We start from the raw sequence: 17112 nt of genomic DNA on the forward strand, positions 1-17112 counted from the left end.
CCAATAATCACAATAACCTACTCTTAGTTATTGCAGAAAACATACATGAATATCAGAAGGTACAGGTTCTTGAAAGAAAGAAAATACAACTTGCTGAAATCTATAATGTCATTAATAAACGTAAAGATGTCAGTAAAAGAGCTTCTAAACAATGTCACATAACATTTCATTTATCTGGAAATTAGTGCTGTCAAACAACTAATCATGATTGATCACATCCAAAGTAAAAGTTTTTGTTTACATAATAAATGTGTGTACCATATATATTATGAATTTATTTGATTATATAAAAAAATCGTATATTTATATAACAATTATATATGAAAAAAAAATTATATATATATATATATATATATATATATATATATATATATATATATATATATAAACATTTTTAAATATATACATGTATGTTTGTGTGTGTGTGTGTATATATATATATATATATATATATATATATATATATATATATATATATATACAGTATGTATACATAAAAAAATATACACAGTACATACATTTATCATGTAAACAAACTTCTTTATTTTGGATTAATTGCGATTAATTATTTGACAGCACTACTGGAAAGCCATTCAATGTCCATAGCAATCTTTTATTACAGACATATTTTAAATGTTTATATTTCAGCAACATATTTTGCACAATGTTCAGGAATATATAATTTAAGTTTAACTGTGAACATTTTTACTTCCCCACTTTACATATTCTGCACAAATGTAGAGTTAATGTTCATATTTATTTTGCATTATATATTTTATCTTCCTGATTTTTTTTCTCTCTCTCTGCTCTTATTGTATAGCTTTTACTTGTCTTATTTTAAAAGGGTCATAAGATGCGGTTTAAATTGTTACTTTTTCTTTGGAGTGTTACAAGCTCTGGTGCATAAAGAAAATCTATAAAGTTGCATAAACTAAAGTCTCAAATCCAAAGAGATATTCTATATAAAAATTAAGACTCATCCACACCCCCCTAAAACGGCTCAGGCAAACATGCCCCCACATCTCTATGTCACCATGTGGGAAGATTTGCACAACACCGCCCAGATGTTCACGCAAAGAAAGAAGGTGTACCTTTTATTCTCATTGTAGTATTGTTGTTGTTGCCGCCGCCGCCATGTCGTGGAGATGCTGTGTGTTTCACTGCGAAAGCAAAACTACTTTGTTTGGCCTTCCAAAAGTGGACACGACTAGAAATCATGTATATCTCACGTTTATAATGTGTTTTATGTTTATGTCTCATCGCTGTGCCTGGACAGGTTATCGCCATATGTTAAGGGGCGTAACATTTCCATCACAAGCTTGAGGTATTCGGCCAATCACAATAAACTGAATAGTTGGCCAATCAGAGCACAACTCACTTTTCAGAACAATGAGTTTTGTAAAAATCGACAAGTTTCAGAAGGCGGGGCATAGAGGAGAAACAATATAGTACAGTACAAATACAGTACAGTATGTGGAAAACTTTGTTTTTTTTTTTACCTTAAACAGCATAAACACATTTCATTACACCACATACATAAAATAATGTTCTTTTTAGCAACATCATATGACTCCTTTAAAATTGCTTGTCTCATTGTTATTTATTCTTGTTTTTTCTTTTGTATTTGTCAAGCATCAATTTACCAAGATAAATTCCTCATACATGTTTACATACAGTACTTGGAAAAAGAGGTCGACCGATATATCGGTCGGCCGACATATCAGGCCGATATTTGTCTCTTTTTTTTTAATATATCGGCCGAAATCCGTGTTTAGTAGCGCCGATTTAAAGTCAGGCACGTCGGTGTGCAGCCCCGTGTAATTGTTGCAGTGGAAAGTGCTGCTGCGCATGTGAAGGACCCCAAGCCAAAACTTTTGGAAGATTCAACAACAGTCCTGGGAGATAAAGGTAGTCAGAGTATTTCACTCTGTAAATGGGGTGGAGAAGTTGGCAGCTCTTACAAACACTGCAGCGTGATTGAGGGCTACGTTACTCCGCCCCGCTCACAGACAGCACCGCGCTCGGAGAGACAGCTGTCCTGGAGCTGCCCAGAACGGTGAATGACATTTGTTCGGAAGCATGGTTTGATGCAGACAATAACCAGTTTTCCATCCAACTCATTTGTATTTAGGGATGTCAGTATTCGATAATTTCCATGATCGATCATCGTTTAAATTAACGATTAATAAATAACCTTAATGCTGCAAAATGCGTCTGCAGCGGTATTATTATTATGTGCAAAAGCCACTTGGAAAAAAAGATTTCTCACCTGAATTAAAGGGGTTTTAGTATGAATACAATGCTAGTAGCAGGACTGTAAAATGAATAGATGTGATTATGATCATTTGATAAAATGAAGAGAGCGCGCCATACGTTGGAGATCATTTTACTTTGTTGACTGTTTCCCATCAAGGAGACCGCTGAACGCGCCTTTTTAAATGGGTTCGTGGTGCTCATTGTTGTATTTTAAAACGCAACTGCAATGTTTTCAAATGACACTATAGTAGTGGTGCAATGGATCATCATTGATCCGTGATCCGTTCGGATCAATATCTTCGGTTCGGCACACACGTGACCCGCGGATTGATTTGTGAAAAACAAAAAAAAGTTGCACATGTTCAGTCCACACTCAGTGGTCATGGCGAGCGGAGGAACGGAGGAGCTTGAACGCCCCGCGCATTTTGGCTTCCCCGTCAGATATAATGATGAAGGAAAGAGGTTAGAGTGTAAAACCGTGACGGTGCGTAGAGCCACGTTACGACATCCAGTCGCACACCCACTTCAGCGAAAAGATTGTGCCAGATCTTTATGAACAGGAGAAGAAAACAGTTGTGGATGAACTATCCCGAGCATCCTCTGTTGCGCTCACGACAGAAGGGTGGACGTCCAGGGGGACGGAGAGCTGTGACGATAACTGCTCACTTCAGCAGACTGGGAGATGAGAAGTCCGGCTATTATGTTAAAAAGAAGATATTATGCCATGTGCACTTTAAGTTGATTTCATATATTTTAATGTAATAATTTAATGTTGATAAAAATACTACGGTCTATTTAAACTGACCAGTGTAACCTTTTAAATGTTTGGTTGACTGTACTTTATTTTAATAATGAACAGACTGCAATGTAAGTTTGAAATTAGAATAGACTTTAGATGTTCTGTGTCATTTATACCAAACACAAATGTTGCTGGTTGCTAGTGTGTTTGCAGCACTACTGTTAATTTTTTTTTTATACATTTAATTTTTTATTTGATTTTTATTTCTAAAATTTTATTTATTTAAATGTATATTTAAGTTTACATGTATGTTCCAACAAACTTGAAAAATTCTACTTGATAAAGGCTCTAAAACTTTTATGTAAATGATTGATATATATATATATTACCTAATATATTACTAAAATATATTTATATATTTAATACTTGGTCAGTTTATTGATTTGTTTGGTTAACTTTGGATACATTTTTTTATTTTAATACCGTGCAGTGCACAAAATTAAGATTCGAGAGATGGTTCAAGTCAGTGCTCAATAAATGATGATAAGTTTAGAAATGTTGTGCATCCACTTATTATTAGTGTGACATTTTAGCATGCAAATGTAGGGGAAAACTTCAAGATATCGGCCCTAAAAATCGGCAGCACATATCGGCCATCGGCTGACCCTGACCTCTAAACATTGGCATCGGCTTTAGAAAAACCCATATCGGTCGATCTCTACTTGAAAAAAAACATGATTCTGATTCTGAATTGCAGTAGAATCATGATCATATTCATTCAAAAGTTTATATAAAAATTACCTCAATGTAAATTATATAAAAGTCAGTTAGTATTTTGAGTGTTCATTATTGAATATAATTGATTAATTAATTTTTAAATAACATACATTTTAAATTTTGGAGAGAAAATAATTTTGGTGTGCCATTTCATAAGATTTCTGTTGTTCGCTTATAAAGTGATTTGTGCATGCAGTCCACAACTGACTGACAAAGACCTAATGTGTTAACTAGCAAAATAGATGTGTTGGGGAAGCTACTTCTTCACAAATTTAGTCTATCGAGCTCGATTCTAAGTAGCAGTTTAAATTTACAATAAGCAATACTTCATCCTTTGCTTATTTGTGCTACAAGGCTAATGTAAACTGCTGCAGATTTTGCTGAATTTGTCAGAAGGGGTGGGTAAATTAGATTCAGGTGTTTGGCTTTACTGGAAACTTTAATGGTCCCAGAAGCGAGTCTTGAACAAACAAACAGCATCAAGCTCTTGAGTTCTGGAGGAGCACATACCCTGCAGCCGTGACCTTACATATGTGTTTGTTTGTGTGCGTGGGAACTAGGTCTCTCCACCCTCTCCCCATCAGGCCCTGGAAGGGGAAAAGACAGAAAAAGCCGGAAATCCATCTTTGGCAGCGCTCCTGTTCGCGGAAGCCCCGGGGAGCCCGTGACGTTGGTCCGAGCTCCAGGGAAAGGTACGGCCGCCTTGGTTTTGCACGGAACTGTGTACAGGGCACGCAGGAAATAGAACACCCACTTAAAGCACCCATGGGAAAAGGGCAAGTTTTCCATTATACTGAAGTCCCTCGAAAGCACATAAAAATGCCTTTCTGCAGAATATTTCCAGTGACTGACTGTATGAGAAAACAAGCACATGCTATTTGAGTAGAAGCACTTTTAGAAGGCAAATTGAATTGAATCTTAAACTAATAACTTCCTACCATCCTGAGAGAAGTGCATCTATTTTTATCAAAGTGATAGTTCACTCTAAATTGAAAATCCTGTCAGCATTTACTCGTCCTCATGACATTCCAAATCTTGACATTTTGAAGAACTTTGCTCTTTTTCATGTATTTGCAATGAATGAAAGAAAACGAGCTTGAATCCTATAGGTCAGCTTTATGATTCTTTTATATTGCTTTATGCAGCTTGAAAGCCTCAGTCACAGGGCCATCAATAGACTCTTTTTACTGTGGCACAGAATACTGCTGTGTGGGCAAATATTACAGATAATAGAGAATACAGTATACCAACCTGAGAACCATTTTCCCTGATAATATTTTAGCAATCATCTCGTGTGTTTTCCATCAGCTATTTAGAATAAGAACTAGTGATGTCAGATTAATGAATGATCACTCTATTCAACAGTTCAGTCAGAAAGATCTGATTGGTTTACAGTTCAGTTTGATTCGTTCAGACGGTTCACTAAATGAAGTGGATTTTTACCTACAATCCACTGTAAGAAACAAAACCGAGATAAAGCAGCTCTTTATTGCACATGTAGCTTATAATCATCTTGCACTGCAAAGCTAATTTATATAAATATATCCATAACAGTATCCAGACAAATATTCTTAAAATGTTGGGACACTTTTTTGATGTTAGAACTATTTCTCTAATGAAAATTTGATTGCATTTTAAAATGCGATAGAAAAGTTATCCAGTTTAAGTGTGCTTGTTTGTAGGGCTGCCAACATCTTGTGATTATGTTAATATTTGTGATTTTTTTGTTAATATGGCTATTAAATAATGTTTACAGTAATAGTATTACTAAATAAAAAGATAAAAACACCAATTATTAAAATTGCTAAAATTACAATTACTAAAAATACCATTTACTAAAATTACTAAAATACCATTATTAATGTATTTCAATGTATTATAATAATAATACATAATAATTATAATATACATAATAAAAATAAATTATAATTTTCTTAATGTTTTTATTTTACATTGCAACTGTAAAATAAAAAAACATATATATATTATTTCTTTTTTTTTCATTTTCAACAAAGTCAGTCATTCAAGTTTGGAAGTTTTTATTATTTATTTTTTATTAACTGTTCCTTAAACAACCATATGCAAAACCCAAAACCTGCTGGACATGTTTGTAGTTGCAGACTTTCCCCTCTGATTCTGCTTTCGTTTCTTTGTCAAATTGTTGATGTCACACATAAGATATTTATCTCATAGTGCTTAGTTTGACTTTTAAACGGTTTTTGTGAAAGAAATTAATAGGTCCTTTCGAGTTGCAATAGCAACTTAATATCAAATGATTGTTTTTGGTTCTGCAGCCAGTCTGGAGGGCATTCGTATGAACTGGGAGGAACAAACATCGTTGACACTGAGTCCGAGCACCTCTCTCAGCTCCATCATCCGCACACCCAGATGCTACCACATCTCCTCTGTCAATGAGAACGCTGCAAAGCGCCTGTGTCGCCGCTACTCCCAGAAACTCATCCAGCACACCAGCTGCCAGCTGCTCCGCACGTACCCTGCAGCCACACGCATCGACTCCGCCAACCCCAATCCTCTCATCTTCTGGCTGCACGGAATCCAGCTGGTCGCCCTCAACTATCAGACTGATGGTAAAGAGTGAGATCTGCTGCTCAGCTGAGATTCATAAGGACAGGAATTAAAGAAATCAGTGGAAATGATAGTGATAGACTTATATATTGACCATGCTTATAGATCAGTCAGGCTATTTTTATAGTGAGTTTTCCTGAAGTTGTCAGATTAGTGGAAAGAAAACATCCAATCATGCATCACTGATGACATATACAAACCCGATTCCAAAAAAGTTGGGACACTTTACAAATTGTGAATAAAAACAGAATGCAATGTGGAAGTTTCAAATTTCAATATTTTATTCAGAATACAACATAGATGACATATCAAATGTTTAAACTGAGAAAATGTATCATTTTAAATGAAAAATAAGTTGATTTTAAATTTCATGGCATCAACACATCTCAAAAAAGTTGGGACAAGGCCATGTTTACCACTGTGTGGCATCCCCTCTTCTTTTTATAACAGTCTGCAAATGTCTGGGGACGGAAGAGACTAGTTGCTCAAGTTTAGGAATAAGAATGTTGTCCCATTCTTATCTAATACAGGCTTCTAGTTGCTCAACTGTCTTAGGTCTTCTTTATCGCATCTTCCTCTTTATGATGCTCCAAATGTTTTCTATGGGTGAAAGATCTGGACTGCAGCTGGCCATTTCAGTACCCGGATCCTTCTTCTACACAGTCATGATGTTGTAATTGATGCAGTATGTGGTCTGGCATTGTCATGTTGGAAAATGCAAGGTCTTCAAATGCCAACACCTATGGAGTTTTAGCCGGCAACGGTGAATGTCACGCTGGATTGTGTTCAGTGACAATGTTTTCTGGAAGTTTTCCTGAGCCCATGTGGTGATTTCCATTACAGTAGCATTGCTGTATGTGATGCAGTGACGTCTAAGGGCCCAACGATCACGGCATCCAGTATGGTTTTCTGGCCCTGACCCTTACATACAGAGATTGTTCCAAATTATCTGAATCTTTGGATGATATTATGCACTGTAGATGATGATAACTTCAAACTCTTTGCTATTTTTCTCTGAGAAACTCCTTTCTGATATTGCTCCACTATTTTTCTCTGCAGCATTGGGGGAATTGGTGATCCTCTGCCCATCTTGACTTCTGAGAGACACTGCCACTCTGAGAGGCTCTTTTTATACCCAATCATGTTGCAAATTGAGCTAATAAGTTGCAAATTAGTCCTCCAGCTGTTCCTGTTTCCGGTCTCTTATTGCTACCTGTCCCAACTTTTTTGGAATGTGTAGCTCTCATGAAATCCAAAATGAGCCAATATTTGGCATGACATTTCAAAATGTCTCACTTTCAACATTTGATATGTTATCTATATTCTATTGTGAATAAAATATAAGTTTATGAGATTTGTAAATTATTCCATTCCTTTTTTAATCACAATTTGTACAGTGTACCAACTTTTTTGGAATCGGGTTTGTATTTTTAAAAGCTGTTTTCTCAAAATTATTTCACTGGGCCAGAAATCTCCAGTACAGCAGCACTTACACCAAACTTTACAATTTTATTCCTATCTATATTCTGAAGAGGGGTTTGTCCCTATATCATTTGACTAATTTATATAGCATTTATTCCTGAGTACATGGTAAAGGTATTTTATTTTTATTTATTTATTTTTTCTGGCTGCTAACTGCATCCATTCTAATTTATGGTGCGATTAAAAAAAAAAAGACACGATTTTGTACCTGACTTTATCCGATTTTTAAATGTGTGCATATATAATTAGATAATGCCTTATTTTCACATTTAAACAACATTTAAGAAAACTTATACAAAAAACAATTCCAATTCTTAATCAACTGGGGAAGTATGGCAATATCTATTACTTTTTTACCTTATTCACCTGGCATGTCTTGCCTTAAGATATTATTAATTAAATGTACTATTTTATTTAAATTTAAACCAATAAATAATTCATCAGTTATTAAATACAACCATTTTTTTTTGTAGTGTTCCAGGAAAACAGCAGTTTTTATTTTGAATTGATTTCATGTACCATTTCACTAAATAGGACTGAATATAAATATTCAGATATGGTGATAAGCATTATTCTAAAGATTATTTCCAGAATTCTTCTATATTCTTGAGAAAATAATTAGTTTGTGGCTGGTGTATTGTGCTCTAGATCTGCCCATGCAGCTGAACGCAGCTCTGTTCGAGGCTAATGGTCACTGTGGTTATGTGCTGAAGCCCCCGGTCCTGTGGGAGCGAAGCTGCCCTCTCTATCAGCAGTTTTACCCTCTGGATCGAGACCTTGACAACATGACCCCCACGCTGTACACTCTCACTGTAAGTGTATCCTACTGTATATTAGCCACATTTGTTTAGTGTCAAAACTACTCTTAGCTAATCTAACAGACCTTTATTAATTCATGTGCACACAGATTGTGTCGGGACAGAACGTGTGTCCGGGGAACTCAAACAGCAGTCCCTGTGTGGAAGTGGAGGTGTTGGGCATGCCGGCAGACAGCTGCCATTTCCGGACCAAGCCTATACACCGTAACACACTCAATCCCATGTGGAACGAGCACTTCCAGTTTCATGTGCACTTCGAGGATATGGCGTTTCTGCGCTTTGCTGTCGTGGAGAACAACAGCTCGCAGGTCACCGCTCAGCGGATACTGCCCCTCAAAAACCTCAAACCAGGTAAAGAACTCCTAACAGCAGCCAGGGGCATCGGACTGGGGGTAAAACCAGTACTGATTACTAGGGCCCCAAAGGAAGAGAGGGCCCTTGAAAAGTTTGGAATATATATTTTCAAGTGGGGGGCATAGGGCCCCGGATCTTGTGCAGCACCCCTGACAGGAGCATAGTGTAATTACTGCAGTGCTGATTATTGATCCATGACTGCAGCCTGCTTTATAGACTATGGTCAAAATATGCATTTTACATACTGTACACCAGTGGTTCCCAAACTTTTCCATTCCACGACCCACCTAGACAAGTGTAATATATTTCACGACCCACCAAAATATTAAAAAAAAAAAAAAAACAACGAGTGAAATTACTTTAAACCTAATCTTACTTAAAATTTTTATGACAGAAATTAAGTATTTAAGAAAAATAACCATTTTATTTTAGAGTACAACTGAAAATTTCACTACAAATTTACAAGTTTTAATTTTTGTTTACTGGCGTTAAAATATGTAGTGTCCATAAAAACGTGAAGCAGGCTCACTCCAGTGAAGTGTGATCTGCGCTGCTGTGTTTTGTTGCATTCATGATCCTTCCGTGTGTGTCGGCGAGAACGGAGCACAATCCAACACTTTTTTAGAAAAGCATAAGAAGCAAAGCAGAACTATCTAAAACAGTTTGGAGATTAAAATAATTGTGAAATAGGTAAAAAAAGACCGATTGAACCTTTTAATGACATTGCTCTGAGACCTTCAAAACACGCAACGCACACGGACTTAATTGCAATTTGAAAATCACACTAAGGATATTGCAGTTCATTATTAATGTTGGTGGGCTATATCGTTGTGATGAGTGGGTTCCCAGTTCCCGCCTCCTTCTTCCTGTGATTGTGAAGATTTTAATGTTTTACACTGGTGCCGAAGCCAGGGAGGAAGGAGGGGCGCGCTGCCGAAGATCCTTCGCCGCTGGGGTGAATCCGCAGTGCCATCGAGCAGGGCGAAGGAGTCTGCCGCCGAGGGTGCTCGATGTGGTGGGCTGGAGTGAGTTGCCGGGGGGGGGGGGGGGGGGCGAACTCACTCCAGCCCACCGCCTCGATGACTCCTTCGTGGAAAGAGGTGGGAACCGGCGGACAATCAAACAAAGTTTTAATAACCAAATAAACACAAAACAGCGCGACAGCCCCTCTCGGATGACTGCCGTGCACAAATAAAAAACAAACACAAAATAAAACCCAGGCCTGGTCCTCTCTCGTCCTTCACTGTCATCGCTCCTCTTTTGTATCTTTCCGATCTCCTCCGTGGTTCTTGAGACCGGTGAGTGTTGCTCATTTCCCAATCACTCCACCGGCCTAGCTCTGTTCCCATGGCACTAGGCCCCGCCCCACTCGTCACATTCGTGCAGCCCTAGACTGAACTGTGTTAGTGTCTGTGTGTCATTGAAACGCAAAATTAGCTGCAGCCAAGTGACTTTGTGCGACCCACCTTGTTCCATTCCGTGACCCACGAGTGGGTCGCGACCCACAGTTTGAAAACCCCTGCTGTACACTACCGTTCAATAGACACAAAAAAAAATGTTTGAAAGAAAGAAGCCTCTAATTCTCATGAAGGCTGCATTTATTTGAGCAATAAAAATACTAGTATTTTGAAAATGAATTATAATTGAAAATAATAGTTTTCTATTTGAATATATGTTAGAATGTTTCTGCATTGATATTAAGTAGCACAACTGTTTTCAACATTGATAATCAGAAATCTTTCTTGAGCAGCAAATCATCATATCAGAATGATTTCTGAAGGATCATGTGACACTGAAGACTGGAGGAATGATGCTGAAAATTCAGCTTGGATCACAGGAATGAATTACATTTTTAAAATATATTAAAATAGAAAAGCTATTTTAAACTGTAATACTATTTCACAATATTTCAGGTTTTACCGTTTTTTTTTTTTTTTTTGAGCTCATTACTGCACTCTTGGTGAGCAGAAGTGACTTCATTAAAAACATTTAAAAACAACATATATATATATCAGTGATGCGTGGGTCAATGTATAAACAACCCGCACCCCCACCTGCACCTCGGACCGCAGAAAAAGAAAATATTGTACACGACCCACTTCCTGACCCGCGTTTTTTACAAGTAGTAAATGCGTCGCCCATTTATATTAATTTAATTACTTAGTCTATAGGATAATGACCGCACCCATAAGGCTTGCCACAAAGAACCGGTTAAATGTTAATGAATTATATTACCGGTTAATGATTATGAATGTGTCTAAATTAGCAAGGACTCATTTAATTGTTTAGTAATAAACTGGTGTTTTCTGTGTCGCTGCTAAGATGAAGTTGACGATGCGGACTCGCCATGAACACCAGAGAGAAATGCACATTTCATATGGATTACATAATCGGAGAGTAGCCTATATATTTTGATTTGAATATTTTTTTTTAAAAGTAGACATTTCAAGCTTTCTGTGATATATTGCCTATATTTCTTTTTAAACCCACCGACTAAAAGATTAAGACACTACCTGACCCAAAATATCACCCAAAGTTTCTACAGCTTTTTTCTTAGCTTTTTCAGAATCTGGAAAATTACGGTGGCTTATTACTGCAGTCAGTAGAGCGATATGAATGTGTGTGATGTACGGCATGATAAATGCTCGTCACTACTTCTGCCGAAACTTTGTCAGCCTGAGGGTCATTTGGTTTATTGAAAAGCGATTGCACTGATTTGCAGGTTTCTTGATGATGTGCTTTTTTTCTGAAAAACTGCTTTTGCATAAAATGAAAAGGAGGCGTTCATGCACCTGTCAACAGTTTGATTGATGTACGACTCAGCCTATCGACTAATGCTTTTATTGCTCTCCTCTGAACTATTGGACATAAGTTAACAGTACGCCTATGGACATATCCCTGTATTTATTAGGCAGGGTCGAATAAAAAAGCAGGGCAGATGCTCAATTTGCGTGAGGCGGGACAAAGGGTAAAATTGCTGTACAACGTAAAGCGGGACAGGTGGTCACTATTTAATCGCGCAGTTATTCTGCCAATAAAGTGTAGGCCTATGTATTTCAAAATTGTGTCTAGTACTATATAACTTACAAAGGTAATCTTGGCATCTTTTTCAAACGACCCGACCGACTGCGACCCGAATATCATTAAAAATATTTTTTGGATGACTCGTAACCACGGGTGACCGCAGGCACCCGCTCATTTTCGATCAACCCGCGCATCACTGATCATATAATTAATTTAGCTTGAGATTACTCCATTTGACCACGGCACTTACTGATGCGTCAAACATTGTCTTTCTGTTGATTATTCCAGGCTACAGACATCTGCAGTTAAAGAACCTGCACAATGAGTCTCTGGAGATCTCTGGTCTGTTCATCTTCAGCCGTAGGATGGAGGAGAGTCCCACCGGAGGACCTCTGCCTGTGTCTGTGGTGAGACAGCATTCATAAACCACACAGCTGTCAGGATATTTGTGTTAATATAGTGGAACTAGACAGCAGGAATAAAACCGTTTACATTCACGATTCCTCTATATGTGCCTTACAGTCCCACAGTGGAGTGGACAGCGTGTTTGAGAAAACATTGTGCAAATATTTCTGATGTTTTTAAAACTCTGGAATGTGCTGCATTCCTCTCCCTCGGTCCCTGTCATCCCAGTGCAGCCTGGTTTCACTAAAAACAGGAAATCATAAAGACATAGATATGCTACTGTATACAGAAGTGTCATGCCACTGGAAAAATACTGAAAAAAGGGAGGGGGAATAAGGGTCTCTCTCAGAAATTGTACAAATAATAATAAAAAAAACAGCCAGTAACATTGAATTAAACATGACATTTTGAAGCAGAAAGACTGAAATAGCATTTTCTAAAAAATATATTTAAAAAATATTTCTAGTGTATTTGCGTGTTACAAAAGTATTATAAGGATGGTATGTAAACGAGTGTAAATTACTGTGGCAGTAGCAGTTTAACTCAAACTTGGGTAAAGGTTTTTTTTTTTTTTTGTATCTTCTCTTGCATGTTTTCATCACAAAAATACAGTAGATTCATGACACAGACTGTAAACACATTGTGATTGAATCATATTATTTAGTTAAACTGTCAGGAGTTGTTTAATAGCTCTGAAACAATATTAATAACCTGTTTGGGAATGTGAAAAAATGTGAACTCTGCTGTCGTTTTTCCTCTCAGCTGTTCAGCACGGAGGAAAGACGCGCCTCCCAACAGCACAAAGTGACAGTGCATGGAGTTCCAGGCCCTGAACCCTTCACCGTAATGTGTGTTGATGAATACACCACAGCCAAGAAGCTCCTGGACTCTGTAAGTGTCAGCGCAACAGAACCGAGCCAGTTTAGACAGGTTAGCACACACCAGAACACGGTTCAGAGGGTGCAACTGTACATGAAGTAGTGTAAGCATTCTGTGTGTGGTGCCATCAGGGAAGATATTCTCTGGAAGTTCATCCAGTTGCCAAAGCGTTCTCCTCGTGGAGGATGATTGTCATCCATTCTGTCATTAGGAACAAGTTACTACTTGAAGCAGTGTTCACTCCAATGCTTCACATTTGCATCATTCCTCAGCACATAAACACGTTTAAGTAGTGTCTTTCTTGCCAGTTATTTCCGACAACCTCCTTCAACTACTTCTTGATGGAGGAGAAAATGCCTCTGTCCAAGGAGAAGTGCGAGTCAAAGAGAGCACCTCAGCAGCGCCCCCTGGCGAACGACGAGCGGCTCCTGAGAGTTACTCACAGCTGGCAGCCGCAGGAAGGATATGTGGGCAGAATATACCTCAAAACCAAGGAGGAGGTATAACCCTTTTGCCAGATTGTGCTTGCTTTCATTCAGTTACATGTCTAAGGGTCATTCCTGTTATGCAGTACCTTTTCAATGTCATATCTTTTGAAAAGGAATAAACTATCATCAAAAAGTTCTCTTAAGCACACCAAGGCTGCATTTATATATTTGATAATAAAAAGGCAGCAAGAACAGCCATATTGTGAAATATGTTTTTAACAATTTAAATAAAATGTCTATTTGAAAATGTTTTAAATTCAAATTTATCCCTGTGATGCAAAGCTGAATTAACATCAGCCGTTACTCCACATTACTTTAGTGACACATGATCCTTCAGAAATCATTCTAATATGCTGATTTGATGCTCAAGACTCATGTATTGATATTATTATTATTATTATTAAATGTTCACAATTCCAATAGGATATAAAGACTGCCAACTAAACTAAAAACTCTTAACTGGTTACCAATAAAAAATGTTTTTGTTGTTGTTGGAAATATTTAGATTAAAGAAAATTTGAAGAATCTATTAGTTTATTAAGAAATACTGCAAGTGTTATACTAGAAGCACCCAGCAACATGATGTATAGGATGTTTGGATTAAAACAAAACCAAAAAAATAACCCTGAAGGATTTCCAATATATTTCGGCAACATAATCGTACCCCACAACAACAGTGACCCATACAGACTTCATCAGATATCCACACCCACTGCTTTTATTTGTTCGTTCAGCATTTGATTCTTGATGTGTTGCTCCCCCTGCTGGCTGATACCAGAACATCAGTGAGAAGAATGCAGTGATGGAGGGGGTGGAGGAGGTGAGCAGCGGAGAGGACGACACGTTCCTGGTGCAGGTTCATGATGTTTCTCCTGAGCAGCCTCACACTGTCATCAAAGCCCCGCGTTACAGCAGCGCCCAGGACATCATCCAGCAGGTCAGAAGATCACCGCAACCCCACTCAAAGATTTCTTCTCTGTCATGTTAATATCAAAATATCGAAGCTGCTGTTGTCTGTCGTAGACTCTGAGCAAAGCAAAGTACTCTCTGAGCATCCTGAGCAACCCTAACCCATGTGACTACGTCCTGATGGAGGAGCTCACCAAAGACGCGGCTGGAAAGAGATCCTCCTCGGCTAAAGCGTGCCAGCGTGTGCTGCAGGACCACGAGTGTGTGTTCCAGGCTCAGAGCCGCTGGAAGGGAGCTGGGAAGTTCACACTCAAACTCAAAGAGCAGGTAAACACTTGTTCATGTGAGACTGAAGGCCGGCACACAAAACATGCACAAGAAGATCTGAGAAAAAAAAAGGTTCATTCTGTTGCATTTTTATTAATTCATTATCTTAAACCTAAAGTATACACTACCGAGGCTACATTAATTTGATCAAAAATACAGTAAAACCAGGAATATTGTGAAAAATGATTGCAACTTATTAGAACCATTTTCTCTTTGAATATAGTTTAAAATGTCATTTATTCCTGTGATGCAAAGCTGACTCCAGTCTTCAGTGTCACATGATCCTTCAGAAATCATTCTAATATGCTGATTTGCTGCTCTGGAAACATTTATTACCAATGTTGTGTTAATAAACATTTGTTGAAACGAGTGATTTTTCATAATTCTTTAATGAATTTCTTTGTGTAAATCTTTTGTAAGATTATAGATATAGTTTAAGTATGTTAATAGAATTAGTTTCTGTCCCTCAGATCGCTCGTGAGGACAAGCGGAAGGGCGTGTCTTTTGCCAGTGAGCTATGGAAGCTGACGGGTCGGAGTCGGAGCTTGACTGTGAACACGAACGGTCCAGCGGCTCAGGAGCAGACGCACAGTAAGGAAGAGAAGGCTGCATGTCCCAGCATGGCCTCGCAGTGAAGGAACGCTCTGCAGTGTGTGTGTGTGCAGTGCATAGAGCTCCCACAAGGTACTAGACACTAACACACAGCACACTTCACTATTACACAGTCAGACTGAACTCCAAGGGAACAGTCCAAAACTGACAATTTGATGAAACTGTGCTCATCCATACAATGTGATTTTATTAATCAGAACCGATCTGGAGAAATGTAGCATCGCATCACTTGCTTACCAAAGGACCCTCTGCAGTGAATGGGTGCCGTCAGAATGAGAGTCCAAACAGCTGATAAAAACATCACAATAATCCACAAAGATGCATGTTTGTAAGAAGCAAATCCATCATTAAGAAAATATGCCTCTGGATTTTGATAAGGGCAACAGAGGATGGAATTTTTCACTGGAGAAAGGAACATTATGGACTTGTATTTTGGCCAGAAGGGATTGTTTAAAGCTAAAATAATGATGGATTTGTTTCTTACAAACACAAGATATTAACTGATGGACTGGAGTGGTGTGGATTACTGTGATGTTTTTATCAGCTGTTTAGACTCTCATTCTGATGGCACCCATTCACTGCAGAGGATCCATTGGGGAACAAGTGATGCAAAAATCTGTTAGGATAAAGGATAGGTTAGATTTTTGTATAGTATCCCAAATGCTAGTTGAGCAGAGCTACCTGATGTTTAATGTAAAGAGTTTGCTGTTGTTTAACAGTGTTATTAACTAATGCTATTATTTAACTGAGTATCATGTGTTTACTAGCAATGAAAACATATGGCTTATGGCTTATGAATATTAGACAAAACCTTAGGAGCTGATGTACAACATCTGGAAAGACTGCATGCGTGTTCCTCACAGCCTCATGTCAGCTGTCACTGAAGACTGGAGGAATGATGCCGAAATACAGCTTTACATCACAGGAATAAATTACATTTCAAAATGTATTAAAATAGAAAACAGTTCATTTAAATTGTAATAATATTTTACAATATTACTGTTTTTGAGCAAATAAGCGCAGCCTTGCTGAGCATGAGAGACTTCAGTAAAAACCTCAAACCTTTAAACAGTAGTGTAAAAATAAAATAGTTACCATGTAATAAAAATATTGAAGACTTTTTTTTTATCAACTGTATATGGAACAAAACATCTCTACAGAGACCTTCACTCTGTGTTGGAAATATTCTGATAATGCATTATGCTTTTCATTGAAAAAGCTGATTATTCAGGCTCATTATGAAGAGTTACTGGAAGAATGAATGTTCCTGTCGCTCTCTTTCAGGGTCTCTGTCGAAGGGGCTGAAGGCCTGGATGGCTTGGGTTCTCAGAGACTGTGTGTGGCGATCGATCGCTCCCGTCCCGTCCCGTCCACCTGGACCCTCGTCCAGACCCAGAGCAGCACCGCTAGAGTTCACTACTCTGACCTGAGATACAGTCCAGCCTGATGGAGAGCG

The 17112-nt window shown here is 38.0% G+C and overlaps 1 protein-coding gene across 5 annotated transcripts in view; it reads left to right on the forward strand.

The window, feature by feature from the left end:
- Positions 1–17112, forward strand: part of LOC132121244 (1-phosphatidylinositol 4,5-bisphosphate phosphodiesterase epsilon-1-like) — an 88041-nt gene extending 70929 nt beyond the window's left edge. For 3 of the 5 annotated variants that reach the window (XM_059530452.1, XM_059530454.1, XM_059530456.1), the window contains 12 exons: positions 4333–4464; positions 6067–6360; positions 8489–8652; positions 8748–9009; positions 12325–12443; positions 13204–13332; positions 13629–13820; positions 14584–14745; positions 14832–15044; positions 15515–15728; positions 16941–16997; positions 17034–17112. In XM_059530452.1, the coding sequence (XP_059386435.1) occupies positions 4333–4464; positions 6067–6360; positions 8489–8652; positions 8748–9009; positions 12325–12443; positions 13204–13332; positions 13629–13820; positions 14584–14745; positions 14832–15044; positions 15515–15679 (1832 nt within the window). In that variant the 3' untranslated portion in view covers positions 15680–15728; positions 16941–16997; positions 17034–17112. The remainder of the gene's footprint in view (positions 1–4332; positions 4465–6066; positions 6361–8488; positions 8653–8747; positions 9010–12324; positions 12444–13203; positions 13333–13628; positions 13821–14583; positions 14746–14831; positions 15045–15514; positions 15729–16940; positions 16998–17033) is intronic. The other 2 variants (XM_059530453.1, XM_059530455.1) reach the window with 1 other exon arrangement.

The sequence above is a fragment of the Carassius carassius genome, chromosome 39 (assembly GCF_963082965.1).
Source record: "Carassius carassius chromosome 39, fCarCar2.1, whole genome shotgun sequence".
NCBI lineage: Eukaryota > Metazoa > Chordata > Actinopteri > Cypriniformes > Cyprinidae > Carassius > Carassius carassius.